At 43.7% G+C, this 24,367-nt stretch overlaps 1 protein-coding gene and 1 non-coding gene across 2 annotated transcripts; one reads left to right on the forward strand and one right to left on the reverse strand.

Annotated features, from left to right (window-relative positions):
* Positions 1–5,404: 5,404 nt before the first annotated feature.
* Positions 5,405–17,053, reverse strand: WNT16 (Wnt family member 16). Its single transcript, XM_069849757.1, has 4 exons — positions 16,962–17,053; positions 16,627–16,877; positions 13,719–14,005; positions 5,405–6,088 (listed from the first exon to the last, which is right to left on the reverse strand). Exons 1-4 carry the CDS (start codon positions 17,039–17,041, stop codon positions 5,624–5,626), a joined length of 1,083 nt encoding a protein of 360 aa, XP_069705858.1. The 5' UTR covers positions 17,042–17,053; the 3' UTR covers positions 5,405–5,623.
* TRNAG-UCC (transfer RNA glycine (anticodon UCC)) lies at positions 11,318–11,389 on the forward strand. The gene has a single exon. It is a non-coding gene; the product is annotated as a tRNA-Gly (tRNA).
* Positions 17,054–24,367: the final 7,314 nt, after the last annotated feature.

The raw sequence follows: 24,367 nt of genomic DNA on the forward strand, positions 1-24,367 counted from the left end.
TCAAATTTACACTATATAGTCACAAGCATAGCCAGGTTGAGAGGAAAATGACATGGCCAAACCCCGAAGTAGACTCTGATCTTTTAGCCTGTGACCAGCTACTCATGCTTACAGGCTCAGGTTCAGTAGAAGGTTTCACAAGGTATGTTGCACTACCCTGAATGAATCTCTCTATATCTATCTAGTTCAATTAGTGCATCTAAACTCAATCTGTGCATCTGCTTTCACTCCCCTAGACACTTTATTTGTTACATCTCTTTGCTGTGCAAATGAAGTGATATCTCCCCTCCACCAGAGGCCATCCCTTTGCAGTCGGACTTGGCATCCAAATTCCTGCCTTGGCCAAAGGGATCACCACCAATCAGTGTTATCTGCTAGCTGTGAAATTACTTGCAGTCTTATATTCCTTTCTGCCACTGTCCTTCCAGCCCTGTAGAGCTGACAGAGTGGCCACAGAGGATTAATTCCCATTTCATTCTCCACTGAGTAAAGCATTAGTTAGTTAAAAGAACTGCCTGTGGAATTACACACTTGTTGATTCAGTATAACAGCAGACTCTGGGACAGGCACAGGTATTTTAGCATTAATTATCTACAACATTAATGAGGAGTTCAGAGGCACCATTCTTTTCAGGCTGAATTTGTCATTGGGGGCTAAGGGGGAACACATGGCTTCCAGAAATACAAACAGAGGGTCATGTTTAGGAAATGCAATTTTAGCCAACTCGTTATTTTAGTCTTTGCTTGTCCTTGAAAAAACTGGACTGGGCTCTGCAGCAGGACTTGCCCAGAAGTCACAACCTGGATGGTTGCCATGCAGTCCTAACTGGCAGACCACAGTTTTCAGACTATGCAGGCTGAGAAACAAATGCAGTGACCAGACAGACAAAGCTGATGATAAGGAGACCTGATGATTTTTTTTTTTAAACCTAGGTCTTCCGCTGCTTTTGCAAATGACTTTGAGTTAGTCATTACTCCTCAGTTTCCCATGTGTAGTCAAAATACTACTACTACCCTCCTTAATTATTTTAATGGCATGTATGAATGTGAAGCCTCGTTTCTCTCTTAGATGTTATTAGCTATTGTCTGCCCATGCTGGTTCACCAACAGTAACCAATGTGGAAATGTGTAGAATCCTAAAAATTGCTGTCGCAAATCCTTGTGTAACATGAAAAATAGTCGTGATACTGCATTCACCGTCACTGCTGCTGCTGGATCTTGGTACTCCAGAACACCTGGCAGGACAGATCAGATACAGTCAGAGAGAATTCACTATTAGCATTTTCAGCATTTATTCCACTGATACTTCTTGATATTCACGCTGTGTGATATCAACCATATGTCAGAGGCTCAGACAAACAGTGCCTTATTTGGCATGAAGTCTGCCACAGTGGATGATCCTCTTACATGTTTTCAATAAAGTCTAGCCAGCAGGGTGAATTAGTATGTGTTCAGCACTTTACATAACCTAGTTGTCACAGTTTTGATCTATGAGGAACTCCCTTAAGTCAAATTTTCTATCTTGTGAAACCTCATCCTTGGATGAAATCAAGCTCCATCAGAAACCTCAGCCAAAGTGGACGTCCTTTTAACATCATTTCCTCTGAATGACCAATGCTGATTGTTGTTATTTACTTTACACATATGTTTCACATACTTCTCATTCACTGGAAAGTGCTGCCTGACACAGACAGTTTGATAGCAATGGAGATGATCTCCATTCCCTATGTGTCCTTTGACAAGGGAGCTCCAACAGTCAAGGACAAGACAGTGCTCGTGAGTTGCTGATGAACACAGTCTGGCACGTCGACAGGCTAACCAGCTGTATTCCTGTAGCAACTCCTCTGAGTGTGTCAGCACTTCAGTCAACAAAACAACTTTGCTCTCAAAATGTGCAGCCAGCGCACATGCATTTCTGCTTTCAAAATAGCACATATCATTTTCACTGTCAAAAGAGGTTACAATTATCCTTTCTTCAAAAAGCAAACTTGTGGCGTTTTTCATAGGTTTGCTACTTTTCACAAACTGCTGCTCCATGCATAAAAGGGCAATGTGAGGGAACAGGACTGAGATAAAGACCTTTCCCCCACTCAAACTGAATTTCTTTCCATTTTTTTTTTTCTAATCTTGCTTGCTCAGATAAGCACACACATATCTACTTTCAAACAAAAGGATGTATTATTGCAAAGCCATACAAGAATATTATAAAGCTATGTTTTCAAAGCCAACAACCTTGATCGTTCAGTCCCAGCACTAAGAACCCCCCCCTATTAAACTGAGTGAATTAAATTCATCCCAGTGCCATATGCCCACAAAAGTGGCTGAACCCCGTATGTCATTGCACACAGGCTCCTTCTTGAAAGCAGAGGCATGCTGGCTTACTGATGGTTCTCCCTCTTGCTCTCACCCAAGGAGAGCTTTTCTGGAGTGTGGAAGGATTAAAGGCAGTTTTGTGAAATAAACGTCAGCTAATTTCTTTAGTCCTGCTGCTGCTACAAAACAATGTTCATATCCTGATCCCTACCAGAACGGTGATGCTGCCCATCCAAAACTAGTTTCATGGGTGCAGCTTAGGCAAGTTACAATGGAGCGTAACTTAAACAGCAATTTCAGCTCTGATAGGTAAAGATAGGGGCTCATGCTCCAGTCTTGCCTGCACTCAGCTTTGCTTCTGCTTTCCCTTCCAAGCCCCCGGTGTTAGCACAGCAGGAGAGCAAGCGGCAGCCTCTCAGACTGAATATGCTTGCTCTCACCAGTGCTCTGACCTCAGTGCAGAAAGGATAATGCTACCTGCCATAAGGTAGTTCTCTTCAGTTTCTCAGAGGCAAGGTGAGTCATTCTGCTGCCAGTGATGCTTCAAACCCCTGTTGCCTTCTTTGCTCAGCCACTGTAGCTTTCAAAAACCATTTGTGTTTCTTCTTCTCATCTTCTGGCATTCTTTGAATAAATAAATAAACTCTTACCACCACATAAAACCAGAAAAAAAATCTTTTATTAACAACATTTAAGAACAAAGAGTTTTTTAAACTAGATAACCTCTCAAAAATGATGCAGTCCCAAATACTTACTAGCCAAGCAGGCAAGACATGCTCTGATTGTGTGGGCTGCATCACGACTGCTCCACATCTCCACACAGTGCTGATATGAGTGGCCTTCTCCTTCAAACCCACAAAAATAGCCTACTGAGATTTTTCTTCTGGACAAATCCTTGAAGCTGACCTTAGGCCTAGGAGTCCAGCACCATTTTCTCCCCATTCCCTACTCTGACAGAAGTTAAGGTGTTCCAAGAAGTACAGTGGCCATGATTCTTACTTTACAGATCAGACATGGAAGAACCTGTATGCCTGGTAAAATCTAAGGTATTTTTGAGACATAGTTTGGGGCTGCTTCAAAAGAACATCTTGGTCTCTGCACTGAACTCGCAGCACCTAGTTTCTGCTGAGAGCCCCATATAACATAGGAGTGATGAGCTCAACACTGAAGCTGGTGGAGGTACCACCAAGAGCAGTCTTACCCAGGGCATGGAGGCACTTACCTCTGCCAGCAGCTTAATGTAGGGCAGATTCAGAAAGAGAGGTGGTCTCTACAACACCTTCATATCAACAGTGACCAGCAGCATGTCCCATCCACGCTGTCAATTGGTGCTGTGGCACAGCCTGTGGAGCCTGTGGAAAGCCTGTAATTTCATTGCTGGAAGGTGGGAACATCCTGGGGCTCACAACTCTCTTTGCAGGGTCCTCCATCAGAATATGTCCTTCTCATCAAAGTTTTCACAGGGAGGATGTTGAATTCTCCTGTGGCAGGGACTGGTGTACAGACACCCTTTGCATAGACAGCAGATTTTTCAGCCTCAGGATTAATTATCTGGCTATGGCAATGGAGGCAGACTGGACAAATGTGGAGGGAAGGTCCAAAAAGAACCTGCAGATAAAGGACTTTTTGGTTGCTGAACTGACGTTTCTAAGATACTCTACACAAGGCAGTGAAGTGCCACAACACAGATAATTTTGTCTGCTTCTTCCTGACCTACACATCCAGTAAAGAGTGTCAGTGAATCTGGTCACCATCTTTCATGGGAACATAACTGACATCGAGGAAGTTAATTCCTCAAAGTAACTTGGAAAGCCACAAGTGAACTGTCTAAGATGATGTCTTTCTGAATACTGACTGTTAGTGTAGAACAAGCCAAGGGACTGCAAACCCTTGTAAAACCCCTTGATGCCAGTGGGAGTTCTGTACTTAGTGCTGGAGCTGGGATTTCACTGTTTGTAAAATGGATTTAAAAGAATAATAATAAAAAATTGTAGAGAATACTAATTAACTGATCATTAGAAAATCATAGTAAGTGTTTCTCATCAGTGTGTATTAACTGCAGCAGTTACAACTACCCTGATGGTAAGAAAGAATTTATGCAATTATCTGACTAATATTCCCCAGCACATGCAAACAAAAATCAATTAAAGGCTACTACAATAGTAACAAATACCTAACCAACAAAGGTCAAAGGCTGTAATCTTATCACATTAGTCTTGGAAACCTTTTACATAACTTGCATAATTTAAATATTTACAAAATATAAACTTTCTTGTCTTATCAAAAATAGGTCTTTGCACATTTAAACAAAAGACATCCTTTCACATGATGCTTTTTAAGCCAGGCATTAAATCATTGCATAAAAATAAACAACCTTTCACAGATGTAAAGCAAAATTGAGCCAACATATGGAGGGGAGAAAAATGTTACCAATACCAGTTTAAGTATTTTAGTGGTGCGAGCCAATTGATAAATTACATTGTGCATTGAACTTGCTTAGGATGCAACCTAATGAAAAATTCTAGACACTTCTTCTGTAAGAGAAAACAATGTTATAAAAACCATTTTGCTTTATGGCAGATTTCTTTGGGCTGAAATAGCTAATTTTGAAAATGATGGTGACCCACCAGCAAGATGGTTGAACGTGGCAGATTATTGGATGCAGCACAACAGTGGGGTGATGACCGGCTGATTTGCAAACTGTGTGTTCAGATACTGAGGAAATGCCTGTAAAGGATTTTATTTCCTTCAAACACCAAACTGTATTTCTGTCCCACTCAGACCTGTCCTTTGTGCATTTGAAAGATAACCTATAAAAAATCCTGAGGTTGCTACTTAGTACACCGTTCAAGCTCATCAAGCTGCACTCCAGCCCCTCTACTCCAGATACTGCTTGCTCCGTGGACCCCACTCTTTCTTTCTTCAGAAATGAACCATCTAGTGGATACATCTAGTCCCAGTTTTCAAAATACATATATAGTCTCTGGCTAATGAGATCTTGAGTTTTCTCCACTGTACCTACTGATGTTGTGGCTTTTAAAAGACTTGGCAAGTTTAGTGTCTGTCCCTGCTCATGAAATTATTTGTCCAAATGTGTAAACAGGAGTCCCTTTTTGTTATTTCAGCTGTCCCTGTGTGCAGGTTGCTGTTCACTTGGTCGCTCTTTCATACACCAAATGCTTGGACTACCTGTTGTTTGGCAATAGCCATTCCCCCTACAGTCCCATGTGGTAAAAGTACTTGCTGCCTGTATGGCAGTTGTATTTACTAAACAGTGCAGGGAGGTTTGGCCATGTTTTCTGTACTTAATCTTATTTGCAGGTGTGTACGTCAGTCATGGTCTCACACCTCCGGCAACGCACATAGCAGCACCAGACAAACTTGCATTCACACCTTTCCACATGCCTGACGACGTGGGTGTTGTACCCGCGCCCACAGCAGAGGAGGTTGCAGCCATCAGGTCCCTCCGAGGTGCGGTTGCATTCCCTTCCCTGAGTCCCAGGGATCCCCAGTTTTTGGTCTTCGACGCAGTAATTCGGTGATTTGTTCACATACAGTAGGTCTTCTTTCCCAATTGGTATTTTTCGCTGGCTCTTCTCTTTTCTGCGTAGCTTTTTTTTCAGTCTGTCTGATATTTGTATGCTGTTTTCATACTTATCCTTTAAAAAACGGCCTATCTTTTCAAAGGAGGACATTGTTTTCCAACAAGTTTTCACAGCACAGGACCCAGAAACACCATGACAGCGGCAATCCACCGACATCAGCTTTGCTACAGCCTGAAAGCAAAAGGAGAGCTACATTTGGATGTGGACTTTCATTCATTAGGAATACTGCCTGACATCGGTAACAAAGACATCTTGAAGTATTTAATATCACAGTTGCCATCGCCATTGCAGTGATGGGGAAGCCAGAGCACAGGAGGACACTTGTTTGGAATCAGCTTTCTGACTCCAGACCCCCACTATGAGAAGCCTGATCTTCAGAAGTGCTCTGCATTCGCACTTTGCAATGGTGATAAAAGCAATATCAAGTCACAATAATGAAAGCTTGTATTTCTGGCTAGCTTTTCATTCTAGAGAACCCTATGTGTCTGAAATGATATGTCCTGTGTTGCTCCTCACATCGCTGGAATGGAAAATGGCACCATTCCTGTGTTGGAAGACATTTACTAGGCAGTTCTATGCCCTCTTTTCAGAGCACCTTGCGACTACCATCAAGCTCACTAAACATTCACAACACAGTCTGTAACTAAGGCCACGGGAATGGCTTGAGGACACACGACAGGGTGCAGCTTACAACCTGGAGGTGCCTCGGGTCAGACTTATGTTGGAAGAACAGGAGAATGCCCATGTCTCTGAGCAACACAGAAAGTCTGTCAAAGGAGCCACAATAGGTCTGCAGAGGTATCTTCAGCTCAGGTATTCTGGAGTAAATCTCAGGCGCTTCTCACAGGATCAAGCCCTGTTCCTGTAGTTTATGTACGCTAGTATCATAGTGAGTTTCTAGTGTTTCCAGTTGCATAATGGCTCTGTTTGACAGTTACATTCATATCAGTTTTATAGCTTTCAATGTTTTAGCAAAATTGCCACGGTTATTATCAATATTAAAATACTCCTAGATGGACTACTTTTCCATGCCTATGCAGATGCAAGCATTGGGCTGAATAATAACTGCGTGACCAACAATGGGAATCTGCAGCCTACATTAGGCTGTTGCAACACACAAGATTTTTGGCTCAGTTTATAGGAGACCAAGCCTCAAAGAACCGGAATCTGTAAACAGCAGTAACTTTCTTTATCGGGGACTACAACTGAGTCAGCAGACAATCAAAATAATACTTCCTTCTGGAGTATCTAACAGTCATAGTATAAAATTATACAGTTAGGCTTTTGACACATCTCACGTTAGAGTTTGGAAGGGTGCACAGTGAAATCATCACGTACACAGATACAGTAAAAGGACAAGATATCATAATTTTTGTTTCATTTTGTTTTACCTTTCCATTAACATGTTCTCTGGAGCCACTGTAGACTCATAAAGGTGATTGGTAAATGTTGTGGTAAGCCCATGTTACCATCTTCCATTTTAATAACCTTTCCCCTCATGTTTAATTTCCACAATCAAGGCAGTTGGGAAATGTAACAGAAAATACGAATTTTAAATTAACTCATAGTAAATTTCTCTTGGAACTTCTCATGCAGCAAGGCCAATACAGATTCAGATTACTCAAAAATAATGGAGGAACCACTATCTCCCACACAATGAGGAAGACAAAACCCACCCACAACTTGATGATGTTTATTATATTTCACTTAAACCTTCACTTACCGCACAGCCCCAAATGGTATTAACTGCCATCAATCTGTGTCTTTCTCAAACTGTCTTAGGGAACTAAAAAACCAAAAGACAGATCTATCTAGCTCCCTCCTCTGGTTTCCCCTGAGAAAATCGTTTCATCTGTGCATTTTTCTAAGCCTTGACTCTGCAGTGAAGTCATAGGCCTGAAATCCTACCAAGTCCTACTGACGTTATGCATAACCAGAAATAAACAGAAGTCCCAGACTGCTTATTTGTAGCACAAATGCCATCTTCAAAGTTTCAGAGCTAGTCAAGGCACAGAGTAGATAAAACCAGCTGTTTCTAACCTGTGTGTTAAACTGAGACTTTTCATCATGGTGAATGCTGTCACTGAAGTTTGGGACAAGTCCAGTGTTGTTAAATCCATATGGCTAAATCCATTTATTTCAGTTGGAATTGAGGCCTCCTGGCATGTTCTACCCCAAAGATATTGACACAAGCCCGACTTGGTTGCAAACATTGTTAAAAATACACATGACCAAAGTATTTGCTTGCAGTCATGTCTTAGGTGAATAAACAGAACCTATTTGTTGGTACAGGTTACTAAGGAAGCCAAACAAGCAAGGCATTCAAAGAACCATTAGCAAGAAGTGCAGGTGTATGCCATAACCTAAAACAGCCAGGAGCCTGTGCAAACCAAACCTGGTGAAGTGATGCACCAATACAGGAGATATTTCCAGCTGCTGTGAGTTGCTTTTGGGACTAGAGATTTTTCCCCATCCTGGAAGAAATAAGAACATTGCAACAAGATGACCCTCACCCCGGAGAGCACACCAGCTCTATCAGTGGTAAATTGACTGGAAGCAATTCTTATAGATACTTGTCTTCTCTCCTTCACAAGCTAGTTTCTGCTTAATAGACAGACCTGACCTTGTGCTCATATCTCAAGAATCTATCAATAAGGAAATCACTGGGTAGTCAGAATATGCATCATTAAGGTGAAACAGTGATTGAGGCAGATGAGATTTTGAGATCCAAGGACAGAAAGTCTTTGTTAGAACACAGATAACCTAATAAAATGCCAAGGAAAAGAGAAACACGATATGAAAAGATAAATTATACACATAATATAAACCAGAAAAGATTTAACAGTTTTTTTCCAATTTCTAATTAGTTATTTGTATCAAGGCAAGTAACTAGAATCTCAAGTAGTTTGAAATCACATTGTGCTATAAGATTTACAAGATTACAGATATAACCCTTGCTTTCACTGCAGCATGATGGGATACTAACTAGGAAAGAAACAATGGGAAAAATTGACAATGGGAAAAGTTGACTTGGGGAAAAGTGTACTTGCAGGTCTCCTAGAATCATGCATAGTAAAAGCTGGATGAAACAGAAGGATCTGGAAATTGTCAGGAGAAACTCTGGACCTGTCTACTCAGTGCTAAGGATGAGTTACTTCCATGTGGACAGCAGTTGACAACAAGAATCTCTCTCTGATGATGAATTAATGAAAACTAATGGGAGACGGTGTTTCTAAACAGGAACAGAAACTGATGTTGGAGTCCCAGGTTGACATCAAAATATAAAAATACAGCATATATTGTATTAGCAGTGTATGGATGATCAGATGAATGCAAGGACTACAAATGTGATAGTGTGCAAGCACTGAGAACATTCACAACTGTTATAAACATTTGTGGTTTTATTCTGTCTTGCTCAGGTTTCTCACATGAAGCTTTGTTGCATTCCACTTTAGAATGATTTATAATATCATCAGAATTGTGCTTGATGCTGGGTTATTGCTTCCCAGCTGCTAGGATGACCAAGTGTTGTGGTTAGTCTCCAACATATTTTGGGCTGCCTCTACAGCCAGCACAGGGAGCTCACATTTTGCTTTGGCTGATCACAAAATGTGTTCAGCCACAAGTCCACCTGAGCAGCTCCTCTTGCCCCTCAGCCCTGGTGGTACTAGTGCAACAAGAGTGTGACTGGTCTTCAGCCAATTAAGGTGTCAGTGGAATCACATTTTGTGTACTCCTTAATGCCAATTAATGCTTAATACCACCAAGCTATGCTCTCTGTTTTGGTGCACTGCTCTCAGCTGAGACAGGGCTGCAAGTACTCGTTTTGCAATGGGAACTGATGCCTGTAAGCAAACACCCTAATTAAAGCCACTGGTAGAACTAACAGGACTATTCATGAAGACAAGCGCACGTCCTACCACAGGTACAGCACTAAAGAACAGTTGCAGACTGTTGGTGGGTCTGTTAGCAACCCACAAGTACCAGTAAAAATAAACAAGCTATTTAAATGTGAGAACACAAATTCTGCAGACTAAATACATTTCCACAAGTGGAAAACTGAGAAGAATTCTTCCCTCAGTAAAAAAAAAATACTAACACAATAATAGTCAAGCCATGGTGCCTGATTCCCCTCATACTTTTATATAAAGGGCAGAGATGCTCAACTCACATCTGCACATCTAAGTACACTGAACATTATGATGGTAAAAGGTGATGGACATTTACCTTGTTGCAGAATAAGGAATGAAATCTGGATCTTCCGGTGTTCAGGTTAGTGTCCTAAACAGTGAAAAACTCAGTCAAAGGATCCTTACTCTCTTAAAATGGATATATCTTGGATTTAACTATGAGATGTTGAAATGTAAACCAGCATTTTATATGGAAATGGGAAAGAAACAAGAGAATTCTACACATACCAATTCCATTAGTAACTCCGAACCCTCACGAAAGTTTTGTTCCTGGGAGATTGCTCTTTCAAGACGCAGAACCAGGAATATAGTAGTATTTATTATGAAAGGTCATAAGGTACCAAAATTTATTGCAAAAATGAATCTGTGGCAGCATACTTTGAAAGCCTTGATGGAGACCTCAGTATCATGAAAAACCTGAAACCCATAAAAGTCCTCAGGACCTAATGGATCTTTTGGGCCAGATTCTACCACATTCCTGGTGACCGACAGCCTAGTCTAAAAAATGGTTTATGCATAAAACCAATACCTACGATAATTTGTATGCTGTCAAAAATTCTGTTAATGGAAATTGACTCACTTAATCACATCCTCCAACCCCTTGTAACTTCAGCTCACTGAAAATACGTCATCTTTGTCTGAATGCACTCTTCCCCTTTGCTAATATGTTCTGTCCCCATGACACAGGTAGCCCAACTGGCTGTGTGACTGCTATAGATAAGATCAGGGAGCTGATCCAACTTTAAAGAAAGGAACAACAAAAGAGAAGTTCATCTTTTAGGCTCGGGGAGGGGGGGATGGGGAAGGGGGGTTTAAAGCTGAACAATTCCTTGGTACAGTTTACAGTGCAAGACCCCAATGATGGTAAATGAAGACCATAAGTGAAACTGTCAGTGAAGACAAAAGCACAGCAAATTACTACTGTTGCTTACATAAAGCTAATGGCAGATAAGAGAACAAGGTATCAAAAAGAAGACCTGTGTTGCTGCCATCTAAGCACAGAAATAACACCTCTCTTTCTCTTTAAAGTTCCTCTAGAGCCTTGCAGTCCTCTTCCCCACAATTCCACTGCCACCCTAATCTGAGAAAATGGCACTGTCCAATAATAAACACGAGCATTAAAATAAAAATTCATACCTAAATATTTAAAAGCACAGAAATAAAGCAGATTATTTTATGGAGATTATTATCTCCTCCCTCCCTCATCACAGCGTTGGTGGTATAGTGGTGAGCATAGCTGCCTTCCAAGCAGTTGACCCGGGTTCGATTCCCGGCCAACGCAGTTACCTTTTACACAGAGACATTAGAGGGATAACTCGTATGACTGGAATGGTGTCATGGGCGGCTACACTCATTTTAGATTAGACAGACCAGCGCAGTGAGGTGGTGGAGCTGCTCTTTATGCGAGAAAGAAACTGGAATGTATTGAGCTCTGCCTAGGGGTGGATGAAAAATGAGTTGAGAACCTATGGATAAGAAAGAATTAAGGGGCAGGCTAATATGGGTGACACTGTTTTGGGTGTTTACTACAGGCCACCAGATCAGGAAGAGTAAGTCAAGGCAAGTCTCCTACAGACAGCTGGAAGCAGCCTCACACACACAGACCCTGGTTCTCACAGGTTCTTCAACCAACCTGATATTTGCTGGAAGAAGCAACACAGCTAGGAACACACAGATGATGCGGGAGCCAATGAGAAGAGGTGTACTGCTGGAGCTTGTATTAACAAAAAAATAAGGTCTGGTTGGGGATGTGAAAGCTGGGGGAAGCCTTGGCTGCAGTGACCATGAGATGGTGGAGTTCAGGATCTTGTGTGGAAGAAGGAGAACAATAAGCAGGATCACAACCCTGGACTTCAAGAGAGCTGACTTTAGCCTCTTCAAAGTCCTGCTTGGATGAATCCCATGGATTAGGGCTCTAGAAGGTGGGGGAGTCCAAGAGACCTGGTTGATACTTAAGCACCTCTTCTTCCAAGCTCAAGACTGATGCACCCATATAAGTAAGAAATCAAGCAAAGGCGGCAGGAGATCTGCATGGATGAGCAAGGAGCTCCTGGAAAAACGCAGATGGAAGAAGAAAGTTTACAGAATGTGGAAAAAGGGACTGGCAACTTGGGATGAATATACAAATGGTGTCACGGTATGCAGGAATGCAACAAGAAGGCTAAGGCCCACTTGGAATCAATTCTGGCAAGGGACGTCAAGGAACAGAAGAAGGGCTTCTTCAAGTATATCAGTAGTTAAGGGACGAGTAGGGAACATGTGGACCTGCTGCTGATTGGGGTGGGTGCCCTGATGACAGAGGACACAGAGAAGGCATAATTACTGAATGGCATCTACTTAAACTCATACTAACTGTTCTTAGTGTCCAGTTTGGTGTAAAGTTTGCTTCTTCTACTTCAGTCTTGAAAAGAGCCTATGTCTCCACAAGAGTTTTCTGGTTTTCCAACTATATAACTTAATTAAATTAAATTACGTATATTACCTTGCAAATTGTAAAATTATTTTAAATTTGAATAGCTTACAATGACACCAGCATGGCTCTTGCGATGTCTTACTATGCCTACTCCCTGTCTATGGCAGATAGGAAAGTTTTCTTCAGTAAAACCCACTAATGCTGCTTCTGAATACAGGAAATTACTGAGTTTCAAAGAAGTCCACCAGTATGTGCAGTCAAAACCAGAGGATCTCCATTTCTTTTCTTTAGTTACAGCTTGTCACTAAGCAAAACAGATTTAAAGTATTATAGGGCCAGTGAGGGTCATTAAAAACTCCAATGTAAAGCAGAGAAAGTAATTTTAAAGCAGGAACCAGAATCCAAGTCTCTGCCATTCCAGACGTAAAGCCCAACCACTAGATTACAGACTTGCATTTCCCTGTACTGGCTGTTTCTGCCCCCATTTATCAACCTTTGCAGAATAGGAGAGGAGGACCAAATGTTGCACCCCCTTACACAGACATTTCCTCTGCAATTATGTGTTTGAAGTCCTTTGGGCTGAAAAAGACCCATCCAAAGCCAGTCTCCTCCCACTTCTCTGATGAGTGCCCTATCCAGTGGTCTACTTTAAAATAGAGGTGTCATTTCCATCTCATCTTTTAAAACAAAAGGTTAACTCTTGATTTCCTCTCTAAATTACTTTAGACTTCTGCTCTCAGTGATAGACCCCAGGCTGTGGCTAAGTAACAATGCCTTGTGTCCAGTCTACCTGCCCATTCAGCATTAAAAACAACAATGTTCAAACATTAAAAATGCCAGTCGTGATAGTAACAGAAGAATCAGTGAAAAAACTCCTAATGCATTGTGCTGATGACAAGACTATTTCAAGTTTGCTACAGAATTTCAAATATCTGTTTAAGATAACTTTCATTAGCACTCCAGATCTAATTCGTATTTCATAGATTTTATTTTAACCTGTGGAATTTAGTTAGCCAGTTAAAACCAGCTTTGATTCTGCATTTGTACACGTTTCCTTTGTTGATGTTAGTGCTATTCTTGCCATTGACCCCACCTGTATGTACCTGCAGTCAAGGACAGGCCAACACGTTTGGTTGATCCTATTTTGTCAGTGAAGGTGAACCAGAAGTTGCTGCTGTTTCTGAAGGGTGACACATACCTGCCTCCCTGCCTCATTGTTGTGGAGGTTCATCACTGCCAGTCCACTCCTGCTTTTGCCTGTCATGTTCTTAATGGGCACATCCAGGAACTTTCTACTGAATGACATTCCGAAGTGGATATCATCAGAGCAGCCGCCCCAGTGCCAGCCCTCACTGGCCGAGCCTCCATGCCGCAGGTTCATGTCGCAGGAGCACTCAGTCATGTTTCCAACACTGCACGACCGTGTCACTGAATGCACGAGGCCTGCTGATGTCACTGCGTATATGAATGCAGTCTCCTTCGTGCCTACAAAGCAAGACATGAACACGTTACTTCATAACTCCCTCTGATTACCTTCCAGGCGGAGCTGCAGAAAGTGATTTTACAAGCCAGGCTATTATTAAAAAGGACCAGTTACAAGTTTAAAGTCATGACAGCTTGGTCTGTTGAGTTAACTTGTTTAAAGCAGTGGATGTTCACATCCAAAAAACACTTCAGGGCCTCTTCATATGACCATGCTATTAATGGTGCTGTTTCTGGCTGCTTCTACCATGTGATTTTTGGTAACTCCTTTCTAAATCTGGTTGGGAAATTTATTTGCCACAGAAACTTTCAAGCTAATTAAGTTTTAATAATAAAAAAAAAATCAACCCCAAACCACACCCCAAGCCCCTTACTCTTCACTCTGCTTTTCACTATTCGTATTGATTTGAAGAAGTTAGTTCAGAACCCAGAGGAGGAAAGTGAAGCTGTTACAATCCTAGGTTACTTTGGTAGAGGGCCAGAACCTACCTCATGCTAATTTAGCAAACGTTGAGGTTGTTCGAATTCACAAAGGTTGCAAAGAGGCCCAAGAATCTTAAACCAGGCAGAAATCAGAATAGCACAAGGTTATTTAGGCCATCTGCTTTTCCTAGAATAAGTTGGCCATGGGAAAAACAACATAATAAAAAGCCTTTAACTGCCACACTCAGAAGAATCATGGAGAGACCTGCCTGGGCCTCATAAGCTGGTTCCATCCTCTGAGACTTCTGGAATAATGCGGCACAGGACTTTCTGTGTTAAGTAAGATATATACTCTCTAAGCAAGCTGAAAATCAACAACTGGCTATTAACTGCAGCTAAAATGTCATTGTACTAATTTTCACGGTTGTAAAAACAATTTGTTATTTCCAGTCTCCCAGATTTCTGCTCACGGGCAGGAAAGTTCCTGTTTGTTTCTCCTGTTCATATTAGTTTTTGGTGCTGGTACCATCATAAAATGCTTCCACAGTACATACTTGTGAAGCTTTGTGGGTTAGCAGTGCCACTCATCTGTGCGTTAGCAGTGCCACTCATTTATGGGTCTGAAGGAACAGTCCTTCCCATTGGACAGAAGGACTAAGATATGATCATAGAATCACAGAATAGTTTGGGTTGGAAGGGACCTTAAAGATTATCTAGTTCCACACCCCCTGCCATAGGCAGGGACACCTCCCACCAGACCAGGCTGCCGAAGGCTCCATCCAACCTGGCCTTGAACACCTCCAGGGATGGGGCAGCCACAGCTTCCCTGGGCAACCTGTGCCAGTGCCTCACCGCCCTCATGGTGAAGAAATTCTTCCTGATGTTTAGTCTACAACTGCCCCTGTCCAGTTTATAGCCACTGCCTCTTGTCCTGTCATTACAAGCCTTTGTAAAAAGATCCTCCCCAGCTTTCTTGTAAGCCCCCTTCAGGTACTGGAAGGTCTCTATAAGGTCTCCTCAGAGCCTTCTCTTCTCCAGGCTGAACAACCCCAACTCCCTCAGCCTGTCCTCATTTGGGAGGTGCTCCAGCCCTCTGATCATCCTTGTAGCCCTCCTCTGGACCTATTCCAACAGCTCCATATCCTAGGATACATAGGGCTACGTATCCTAGGATAAACTGCTCCCTTTGGAGTTTTTTCCTTTTCTGTTTCAGAATAGGCATCACTTTTTATTGCTTGTTTTATGTTCTCATGGCTAATGTTTGGGATTTTTTCTCATTGTCGTATTGTAGTATAAAAAGAAGGTTGCACAAACACAAAATAAAGTATTACAGTACTTAACATCACATCAGTGGCTATGCCAAAGTCATTGAGCAGAGCGCTCAAAAGAAGCTTGCAGGATCAAGACCTTTGATACTGACACTTAACACAAACAAAACTGTCCCTATTTCAGGGTAAATATCAGCATTTCTATTATTAACTCATGCAACAAAAGCAGTTTTGGTCTTGCTGTGCTGAGCAATACCATATAATTGAGACCATAGGATACATGGTTTACAAGGGCTTGTAGTGACAGGACTGGGAGCAATGGGTATAAACTGGAGAGGGGCAGATTTAGACTAGACATAAGGAGGAATTTCTTCAATATGACAGTGGTGAGGCACTGGCACGGGTTGCCCAGGGAAGCTGTGGCTGCCCCATCCCTGGAGGTGTTCAAGGCCAGGTTGGACGGGGCCTTGGGCAGCCTGGTCTGGTGGGAGGTGTCCCTGCCCATGGCAGGGGTGTTGGGACTGGATGCTCTTTAAGGTCCCTTCCAACCCTAACTATTCTATGATACTATGATTTTATGATTTTAAAGTAATTCCCATCGCATGTGGTGCTGTAGGCAGATTTTTACCTGCAATCAAGTGACCTTTTCGAAATACCACGCCTCATTACCCCACTCGCTCAGTAATTATGACACAAGGGGATGAACCCAGCATCAGGCTGAGCACCGCAGCGTTTCCACGCAGCCAAGCGGATCTCGTTAAAGGCGCTGCCACCCGCCGACGTCTGAAGCGAAAACAATTACAGCGAGGAACGACAGTTCGGGAAAGACGCCGGCGGGTTTTGCCTGCTCGGCGCATCTTGCGGAGCCGCGTTTGCCTCCCGGGGGGGCGGAGGGGAAGGGGGCGCCCGGCGGGCCGGGGACGGGACACTCACCGCTGCCGAGCTGATGCCCGAAGGCTGCGGCGACGGTGGCGGCGGCGGGGGGGCCGCGGGGCGGCGGGCGGCAGTCCCAGCGCTCGTGTCGGAACTGGTGGCGGCACTCCCGGAGCCCCAGGCGCGCCCCTTCCCGGACCGCGGGCATCAGCTCCCGTCGCTGCTCGCACAGGTCCCGCTGCCGGCGGCTCAGCGGAGGGCTGGGGCAGCCCGGCTTCTCCTGCCCGCCCGCGGCGGCGACGCCCAGCCACCTGCAGAAGCAGCCCCCTCGTCAGCGCCGGGACGCGGCGGCCGCGAGGGGACGCGGCCCTTCCCCCCCGAGCCCGGCTACTCACATCCAGGTGCCGGCGGCGGCCGCGGGGCAGAGCGCCAGCAGCAGCGGCAGCAGCGACCCGAGGGGGACCCCGCGCCCCATCGCCGCCGCATCGAGCCCGACGGGCCCCTCCGCCCGCCCCCCGCTCGCCTCTCTCGCCCTCCCGGGGCGGACGGGGCTGGGGAGGCACGAGGGGAAGCGCCGGGAGCGCCCGGATCCCCGCCGAGGTGCGAAAGCCGGGTTTGATGTTTCCCCGGCTCTGCCCCCGCCGGCAGCGCATTGGGCGCCCGCGGCCGGGGCGGGGCGGGGGCTGCGCTCGGATCGCGCCGCTCGCCCTGAGCGGACCCGCCGCTCGCCGGTCCGCCCTGCCGCTCGCCGCCCCGACCAGCTGCTCGCCAGCCCCACCCCCCCCCCCCCCAGCCCCCCCAGCCCCCCCAGCCCCCGCAGCCCCCACAGCCCCCGCAGCCCCCGCAGCCCCCACAGCCCCCGCAGCCCCCACAGCCCCCGCAGCCCCCGCAGCCCCCACAGCTCCCCGGGGGAACGCGCCGAGAGCGGCGGGCAGGGGTCCGGGAGGGCGGGTGCGGGCACGGGAACCTGTTTAGCCTGGAGAAGAGGAGGCTGAGGGGAGACCTCATTGCTCTCTACAACTACCTGAAAGGAGGTTGTAGAGAGGAGGGTTCTGGCCTCTTCTCCCAAGTGACAGGGGACAGGACAAGAGGGAATGGCCTCAAGCTCCACCAGGGGAGGTTTAGGCTGGACGTTAGGAAGAAATTCTTCACAGAAGGGGTCATTGGGCACTGGCAGAGGCTGCCCAGGGGGGTGGTTGAGTCACCTTCCCTGGAGGTGTTTAAGGCCCGGGTGGACGAGGCGCTGAGGGGCATGGTTTAGTGTCTGATAGGAATGGTTGGACTCGATGATCCGGTGGGTCTCTTCCAACCTGGTGATTCTATGGTTCTATGATTTCATTCACAGAAAGAAGAATCATAGAATCGGGGAGTGGTTTGGGTTGGAAGGGAACTTAAAGGTCTGCTAGGATTAGATGATCTTCAGGGTCCCTTCCAACCCAAACTATTCTATGACTTCGTGATTCTATGATTCTATGATTCAAACCATTCTATGATTCTATGATCCAGTCCCAACCCCTCTGCCATGGGCAGGGACACCTCCCTCTAGACCAGGCTGCTCAAAGACCCATCCAACCTGGCCTTGAACACCTCCAGGGATGGAGCATCCACAGCTTCCCTGGGAAACCTGTGCCAGTGCCTCAACACCCTCATTGTGAAGAATTTCTTCCACATGTCTAATCTAAATCTCCCCCCTTCCAATTTAAAGCCGTTCCCCCTCATCATCTCCAGCCCTTGCAAAAAGTCCCTCCCCGGCTTCCTTGTAGGTCCTCCTCAGGTGCTGGAAGGTCGCTATAAGGTCTGCCTGGAGCCTTCTCCTCTCTGGGCTGAACAACTCCAACTCTCTCAGCCTGTTCTTATAGCAGAGGTGCTCCAGCCCTCTAATCATCTTCTTAGCCCTCCTTTGGACCCACTCAAACACTTATATAGCCTTCCAGAACTGGACACAGTACTCCAAGTGGGGAGAAGGCATAAAGTATAACATTCACTACACTTTTGATTCAAAATTTCTAATGCTTTTGCAGTACTAATTAACTGGGTCCAGACACAGCATTGGTATTCAGTAGGACAGCATTTGTCCACTCCTATTGACTTAAGTGACACACTCTTATCAACCACTACCTCAACAATTGTTAGTTACTCATTTTACACGTTAAAGCCAGTGAGTCAGCTAGCACCTGATGAAGAGTTGGTGTTGGCACTCTGGACTTTCGGTTCCTCTTTGATCACAATATATTGCTGCTTCCTTCTGCGTAAGTGAAACACCTGTACTAAAAATAGCCTGGATAGAATGGCAGCTTTGTGAAGACTTTGACTTGACACAGTTGTAAATTCACAAAATAGTTCTTGTTGACTGACAACAGGTCCAAGTGAAAAGCATGATAAATCATCTTAAATGGCAGATGTACATTTTTATGACTACAACAACTTGAGAAATAATAACATAAATGTGGTGTTCCCCCTGCCTTTTCCCCCATGGATGTGCTAAGATATTTTAAGAGCACAGGCTGTTGTGCATTTAGATCTATAAAATTATATCTCCTTCCTACTTCGTGCTCATTTGTGTGCTCTTAAAGAGTCTCCAAAGCACCACCAGTTCCGGGCAGATGCTGTATGACCCCACAAGCTATTTAAACCTTCTGATATGGCTTGTTTTCTCTGTTCTGAGTTTTAGTCTGGAGAACATCTGCTGGTGGTTGCAGAGAAACTTAGTCTGGAGTGAGGGAAATGAATGGAGGATGACATTAGAACACAAGGAACCGGACATGAAACAGGCCTGAACCAGCCAAAACTGTGTGGGCTGTGTCAGAGAATTATCTAATTATTCCAGGACACATGGTTCATTTTATCCTCATTGCTGCTTCCTGGCTCCATCTACAAAAGTCAATTCAAAGCCCTGGTCTAGCAGCCATATATTTCTTATGTACTTCTTGATCTGCTTCTATATATATTTACCATCCACTCTGAAATTGGTTTTACTTTTTACCTGCCAGAACTTTTAACAGGATTCTTCTCTGTGGTTTGCAGGGGTAGTGGGTTTGGGTTTTTTTTGTTTTTTTGTTTGCTTTTTGGTTTTGTGATTATTTTTGTGGGGTTTTGTTTGCTTGTTTATGTTTGGTTGGTTTTTTGGTTTTAGATTAGTATGGAACTTCTGGTCCTAATTTCTTATATGTGGATTTCTCCCTAGAAGCTGCAGAATCTTACATACTAGTAACGATGTCAGATTTAAGTTAGAAAAATATTGATTTAAAAAATTTTAATGCTATTTGTAGCATATTTTATATATGATACTGTAAAAAAATTACCTCTCTGTTGGGTTCCCATATGCTGGTATCTGATTTCACCTACATTTTTTTGCTACAATAACCACTAAGTAGTTAGGAAAACCCTTTGATCATATGTAGTTGTGTAAAGTGAAGCAGTTGCAATTTGGAAGGCTGATGCTGAAAACCAAATAATTGTAAGGGACTTCCTGAGATCATCCAGTTCAATCTTCAGCAGTGAATGGAAGCAAACCACATTTTTCCATATCCGTTTGATTTAAAGAAGTTTAGATTGTTATATATTTGTGTCCTACTCTCCCATCTGCCTATCTCATCTTTTTCCCTTACAACCACTCCCCCATTGCCCATCATCCTGCACCTCCTCTCTGGCTGTTGTAGTATGGTCGGTTCCCCACCAGATTGCCCAGCCTCTGCCCTTCTCCTGCCTCTCAGCTTCCTGCCTGCCACTTGCACCATCTCCCTTCTTTGTTCCCTCCAGCAATACTCCCCTCTTTAGGCAAAAGCAGCATGTATAGGAGTATCTCTATTAATCTAGAGCTATATGACTGCATTTTGCATGGTCAGCTACTAAAAAGGGAAGAGCAAACAAATTACTTTGCAGGTTATGTGTTTGTTGCTCTACCAAAATTTATTGAAATTTGCCAGGTATTTCTAAAGTCTACAATTCTAAGTCACTGGTTCTTCAGAGCCCTCTGTGCTGGAAGACTCTATGACAGACAGCAAAATGAGTGTGTTGCAGAGACAATGAACTAGAATCCAAGCCATGGTCAAATGCCAAACCGCAGTGATCAAAGTAAGATAACTTAGACTTACTGCTTATCTTACTTATTCTGGCTAAGGTGTGGCTGTCTGTGTCTATTCATACTAAAATGCCCATTTTTTTTGAATTTTAAAAAGAAGACAATAAACTTTTGTTAAAATAAATAAAAAAAGGAAATGCATCTAATCTAAATGGTATTTCCTGACTGGACATTTACTAATGTTTAATGATGATTAATGTGATCTTGACAGAGGCAGTTACAGATATATATGGTTTTGATTCCCTGTTAGATAAGAAAAAACACTCCGTTGTGCAGAATCTGTATGAGATCACTTGACAGATAATATGCTTCTGAGATAGACCAATTGTCTCTTAAAAAAGTTAGTGGCTAGTGCTGTCACGATGATCAAGGTCTCACTAGGAAATTTGATCTTATTTACTAGAAGTGAGTACATGCAAAGTTAACTACTCCTAATCAAGTCACCACTTTTGAAAGCTTCTTTCAAATTATTTTCCTTCTCTTGGAACATCTATTGCCCAGCAGGGACATGAACGCAACACGGCAGACCACATTATCTATACATATGGGCCCTACTGACCAGTGTGTGTTTGGGGGCCATTACCCCCTTATCTTAAAAAAGCAAGCAGAGAAAAGTGTGGCATCCAAATAGAAAAATATCCCATATTCTCTAAATCAGGTTGTCCCTTCACCTAGGACATTTATCACATTTGGTGAACAAGCACAAATCTAATGCAATAAATGCACTTTCAGTCCACTCAGGTTCTTGGCTGCACGATGACAGCCACCAGACCTGAGAACTGGGAACGTGCCGAGTCTTTGCATTGAGGAAACTGGAACTGTGTCAGCATTAGTTGTTGTCATCAAGTTTTGTTGTGTTGGTTGTGACAAAACCTTCTGAGGAAAGCACCCAGGCTGTTTCCAGAGATCATGTGCCAGCAGAGCCTTGAAGTAAGTGTAAAGATCACTGGCACGCAGTCAGTATTTGTGAATTGCTATATGTGTTCACTTATCAGTCACATACTCAGCGTGGGGCACTACCCTGATACCACAGCAGTATCATGATTCTCCATGGTCAGCTCGGCACTCTGCCAGGATTACTGGGAATTGATAGCACGATATTGTAGCATCTGCAAACCAGGATTGTGCCTTGGGACGCCTGACCCTGCCCGGTTATCTCATTCCTCTTTTCTCTGCCCCCAGTCCCTTCCTCTTTGGCCCATGGGCAGTGTTGCTTGTATTAGCTGGCTTGTTGTGAGAGCAGGGAAGGGCTGGAAGCAACCTATGCTCACATCCCTCTCCCCAGCACAATAGCACTACCTGAACAGTGTTGTTGCACCGTGGGGGCTGTGAGAGTACTGAACCCTCAGGAAGAGAGTACTTGAGGAAAGATGTGCAGTGAGACTCCAGAGTTCAGGCCAGGGGTCCTTACACTCTTGGTACAGTTTTCCCCTTACACTGCAGCATCTCTACGTGAGGTGACACCCCAGCAGACGAGTCTCAGACCCTCAAAAAGGTCAGACTGGTAGAAGGGAAGTTGTAGAGGAAAAGAGAGATGTCCCTTTTCCCATGCATAGTGCCCTGAGATCCCTCCACCTCTTGTCCAGAGGTGTGATGTTATTGTTGTTCTCACTGATATTTTTTATTTTAGTGTGTATAGCCTGAAAGTACACACATCTGTTGCTAATTTAGACGTGGCATGCTGAGTTTGCAAATGAACGGGACAGCAATTAAAGTGCATCTGGTGGTGACACGGCAGCAGATGGAGACCTCACAAATGTATAATAATTCCAAAGCTACCCTTTAATATTATCTTTATAGTAGCTGCACAACACAGTATACATAACTGAGTTTTTGATGTGCATGGATATATAGAAAATGGAGAAATAGAACCTAGAATACAGCAAAAGAGCAGGCTTGTCACAATCTCTTTCATCTTCACCAAAAATCCAGAAGAAAGCTAGTATAGCCTTCAAGTAAATTTTCCATAGCATGTAACTTTCAGACAGTTGCTGAAGCAACTGCTGAGCAGATTTCCTGGCAATCTATGTCTATCGATGATGCGTTGCCAGAAGGCCAGGGCTTACGAAGAGGGAACTCAGACTGACTTTGGAGTCTGCTGTTCCTTGTGGCCACAAATCTGGAGAGAACGTACTGGACTTACCAATATTTACATGAGCACTCCAGATGCACGCGAGATCTGCTTGTATTTTAGGAGAACTTGGAAGCAGACACGTTTTTTTTTTCTGAAGTGCTGCTGGCAAATCCTGTTCTCTGATGTGGACAGTCTAAATGTAGGTGTTTTGTAGAGTTCCTCCACAGTGATGTTTTTGGCGTATGAGTATTAAGTAGAAAGTGTCAGGGGAATGATGATAATTCTTCAAAGCATAACTAAGAGAGGTGTGAAAGATGTGGATCCTCCCCCCATTTTAAGTTCTGATTTCACTCACATCCTGCTTACTATCAAAAGTCAAAATTAGTAGTAAAATTGTATTTTATAACACTGTACCTTTATGCCATCAATGATTTTTTTCCTATTGTTTTGAGGAGGATGGGAAATGCCCTAAGAGATACGATATTACAAAAAATGAAATCTTTCAATGATATAAAATTTGCGTAGTGATTTTCCTCATACTTAAAGCAGCATTATTTAAAAATTTAAAATAAGATTAGAGGAGGATGAGTGCTGCTGTCTGGTGTCACAGAGCTTCCAGGAGGTAATAATGGAGTTTGGTGAAAAAAATAGGTCAAGTGTAAAGTGACTTCAGGAGAGGGGGGAAGTCTGGAAGTATTCCTTATTTAGTTTTTAAATCAGACTTCCTGAGGGTATAACACCACTGCTTTGTTGCTGTTTGTGGGAGTTTTATAAAGAAGTTTCTGAGACAAGCAGGATAAGATGCTCTCTGTGTGTGAGCATACGTGTCTGTGCATGCGTGTTCACTCTCTGCACAGAAGCAGCATGCTCACAAGGACCTCACTGTATTTTAAGTAGATAACAGGTAAAGGAAGGAAACCGAACTGGTCCTCTAGGAGCAGAGCTGTCGGCTACTCAGTTCATATTTCTATCCCAACTACTGACTTGCAATAACACTTTCCACACAACTCTTTTGTAGCTGTAATTTTGTTGTACCTTGTAATAGTGCATGATTCACCCAGAACCATTGCCATCCTGTGATTAGAGAACAGGGATTCGGAGAGATATTTAATTTGTTGGTGTCAGATGGCACATCATCCTGAAAACCATGATAAGGCCTCAGTTTTTCATTACTCATTTTAATGAGTTACTTAGCCTTTAAACGAGGATAATGAGAGAAACAGAATAATCTACGCCGGAACTGTCATAACACAAAGTCAGCGCTCAATTTATTATATTCTTATTCAAGGATGTACAGAAGTGTGCCTAATCCATAAAGCATTTGGTCCAGCCATTGACTATTTTCATCATATGTCTGAATTTACCTGTAAGGCCAGTTTCAAAAGGAGGAATTTAAGGAAGAAGTGAGAGTGAATGGCATTGTGTCGACAACCACAAGATGCTTATAGTCACTTGCTACCTCCAATATGTTGTTGACAGGAAAGAATGAATGGTATAAATTTTCAAGTTAACAGTCTTCCAAGTTATATTATGACATTTAAATAATCCCAACCATGGGATTCAAATCATTCAAATCATCCCTTCATAAAGGTTCATTTTAAAGTCAAATGTTTATAGGTTGCCTTGATATAGCAGGTTTTATAGCA

Source organism: Phaenicophaeus curvirostris, chromosome 1, assembly GCF_032191515.1.
Source record: "Phaenicophaeus curvirostris isolate KB17595 chromosome 1, BPBGC_Pcur_1.0, whole genome shotgun sequence".
In the NCBI taxonomy this organism is placed as follows: Eukaryota; Metazoa; Chordata; class Aves; order Cuculiformes; family Cuculidae; genus Phaenicophaeus; species Phaenicophaeus curvirostris.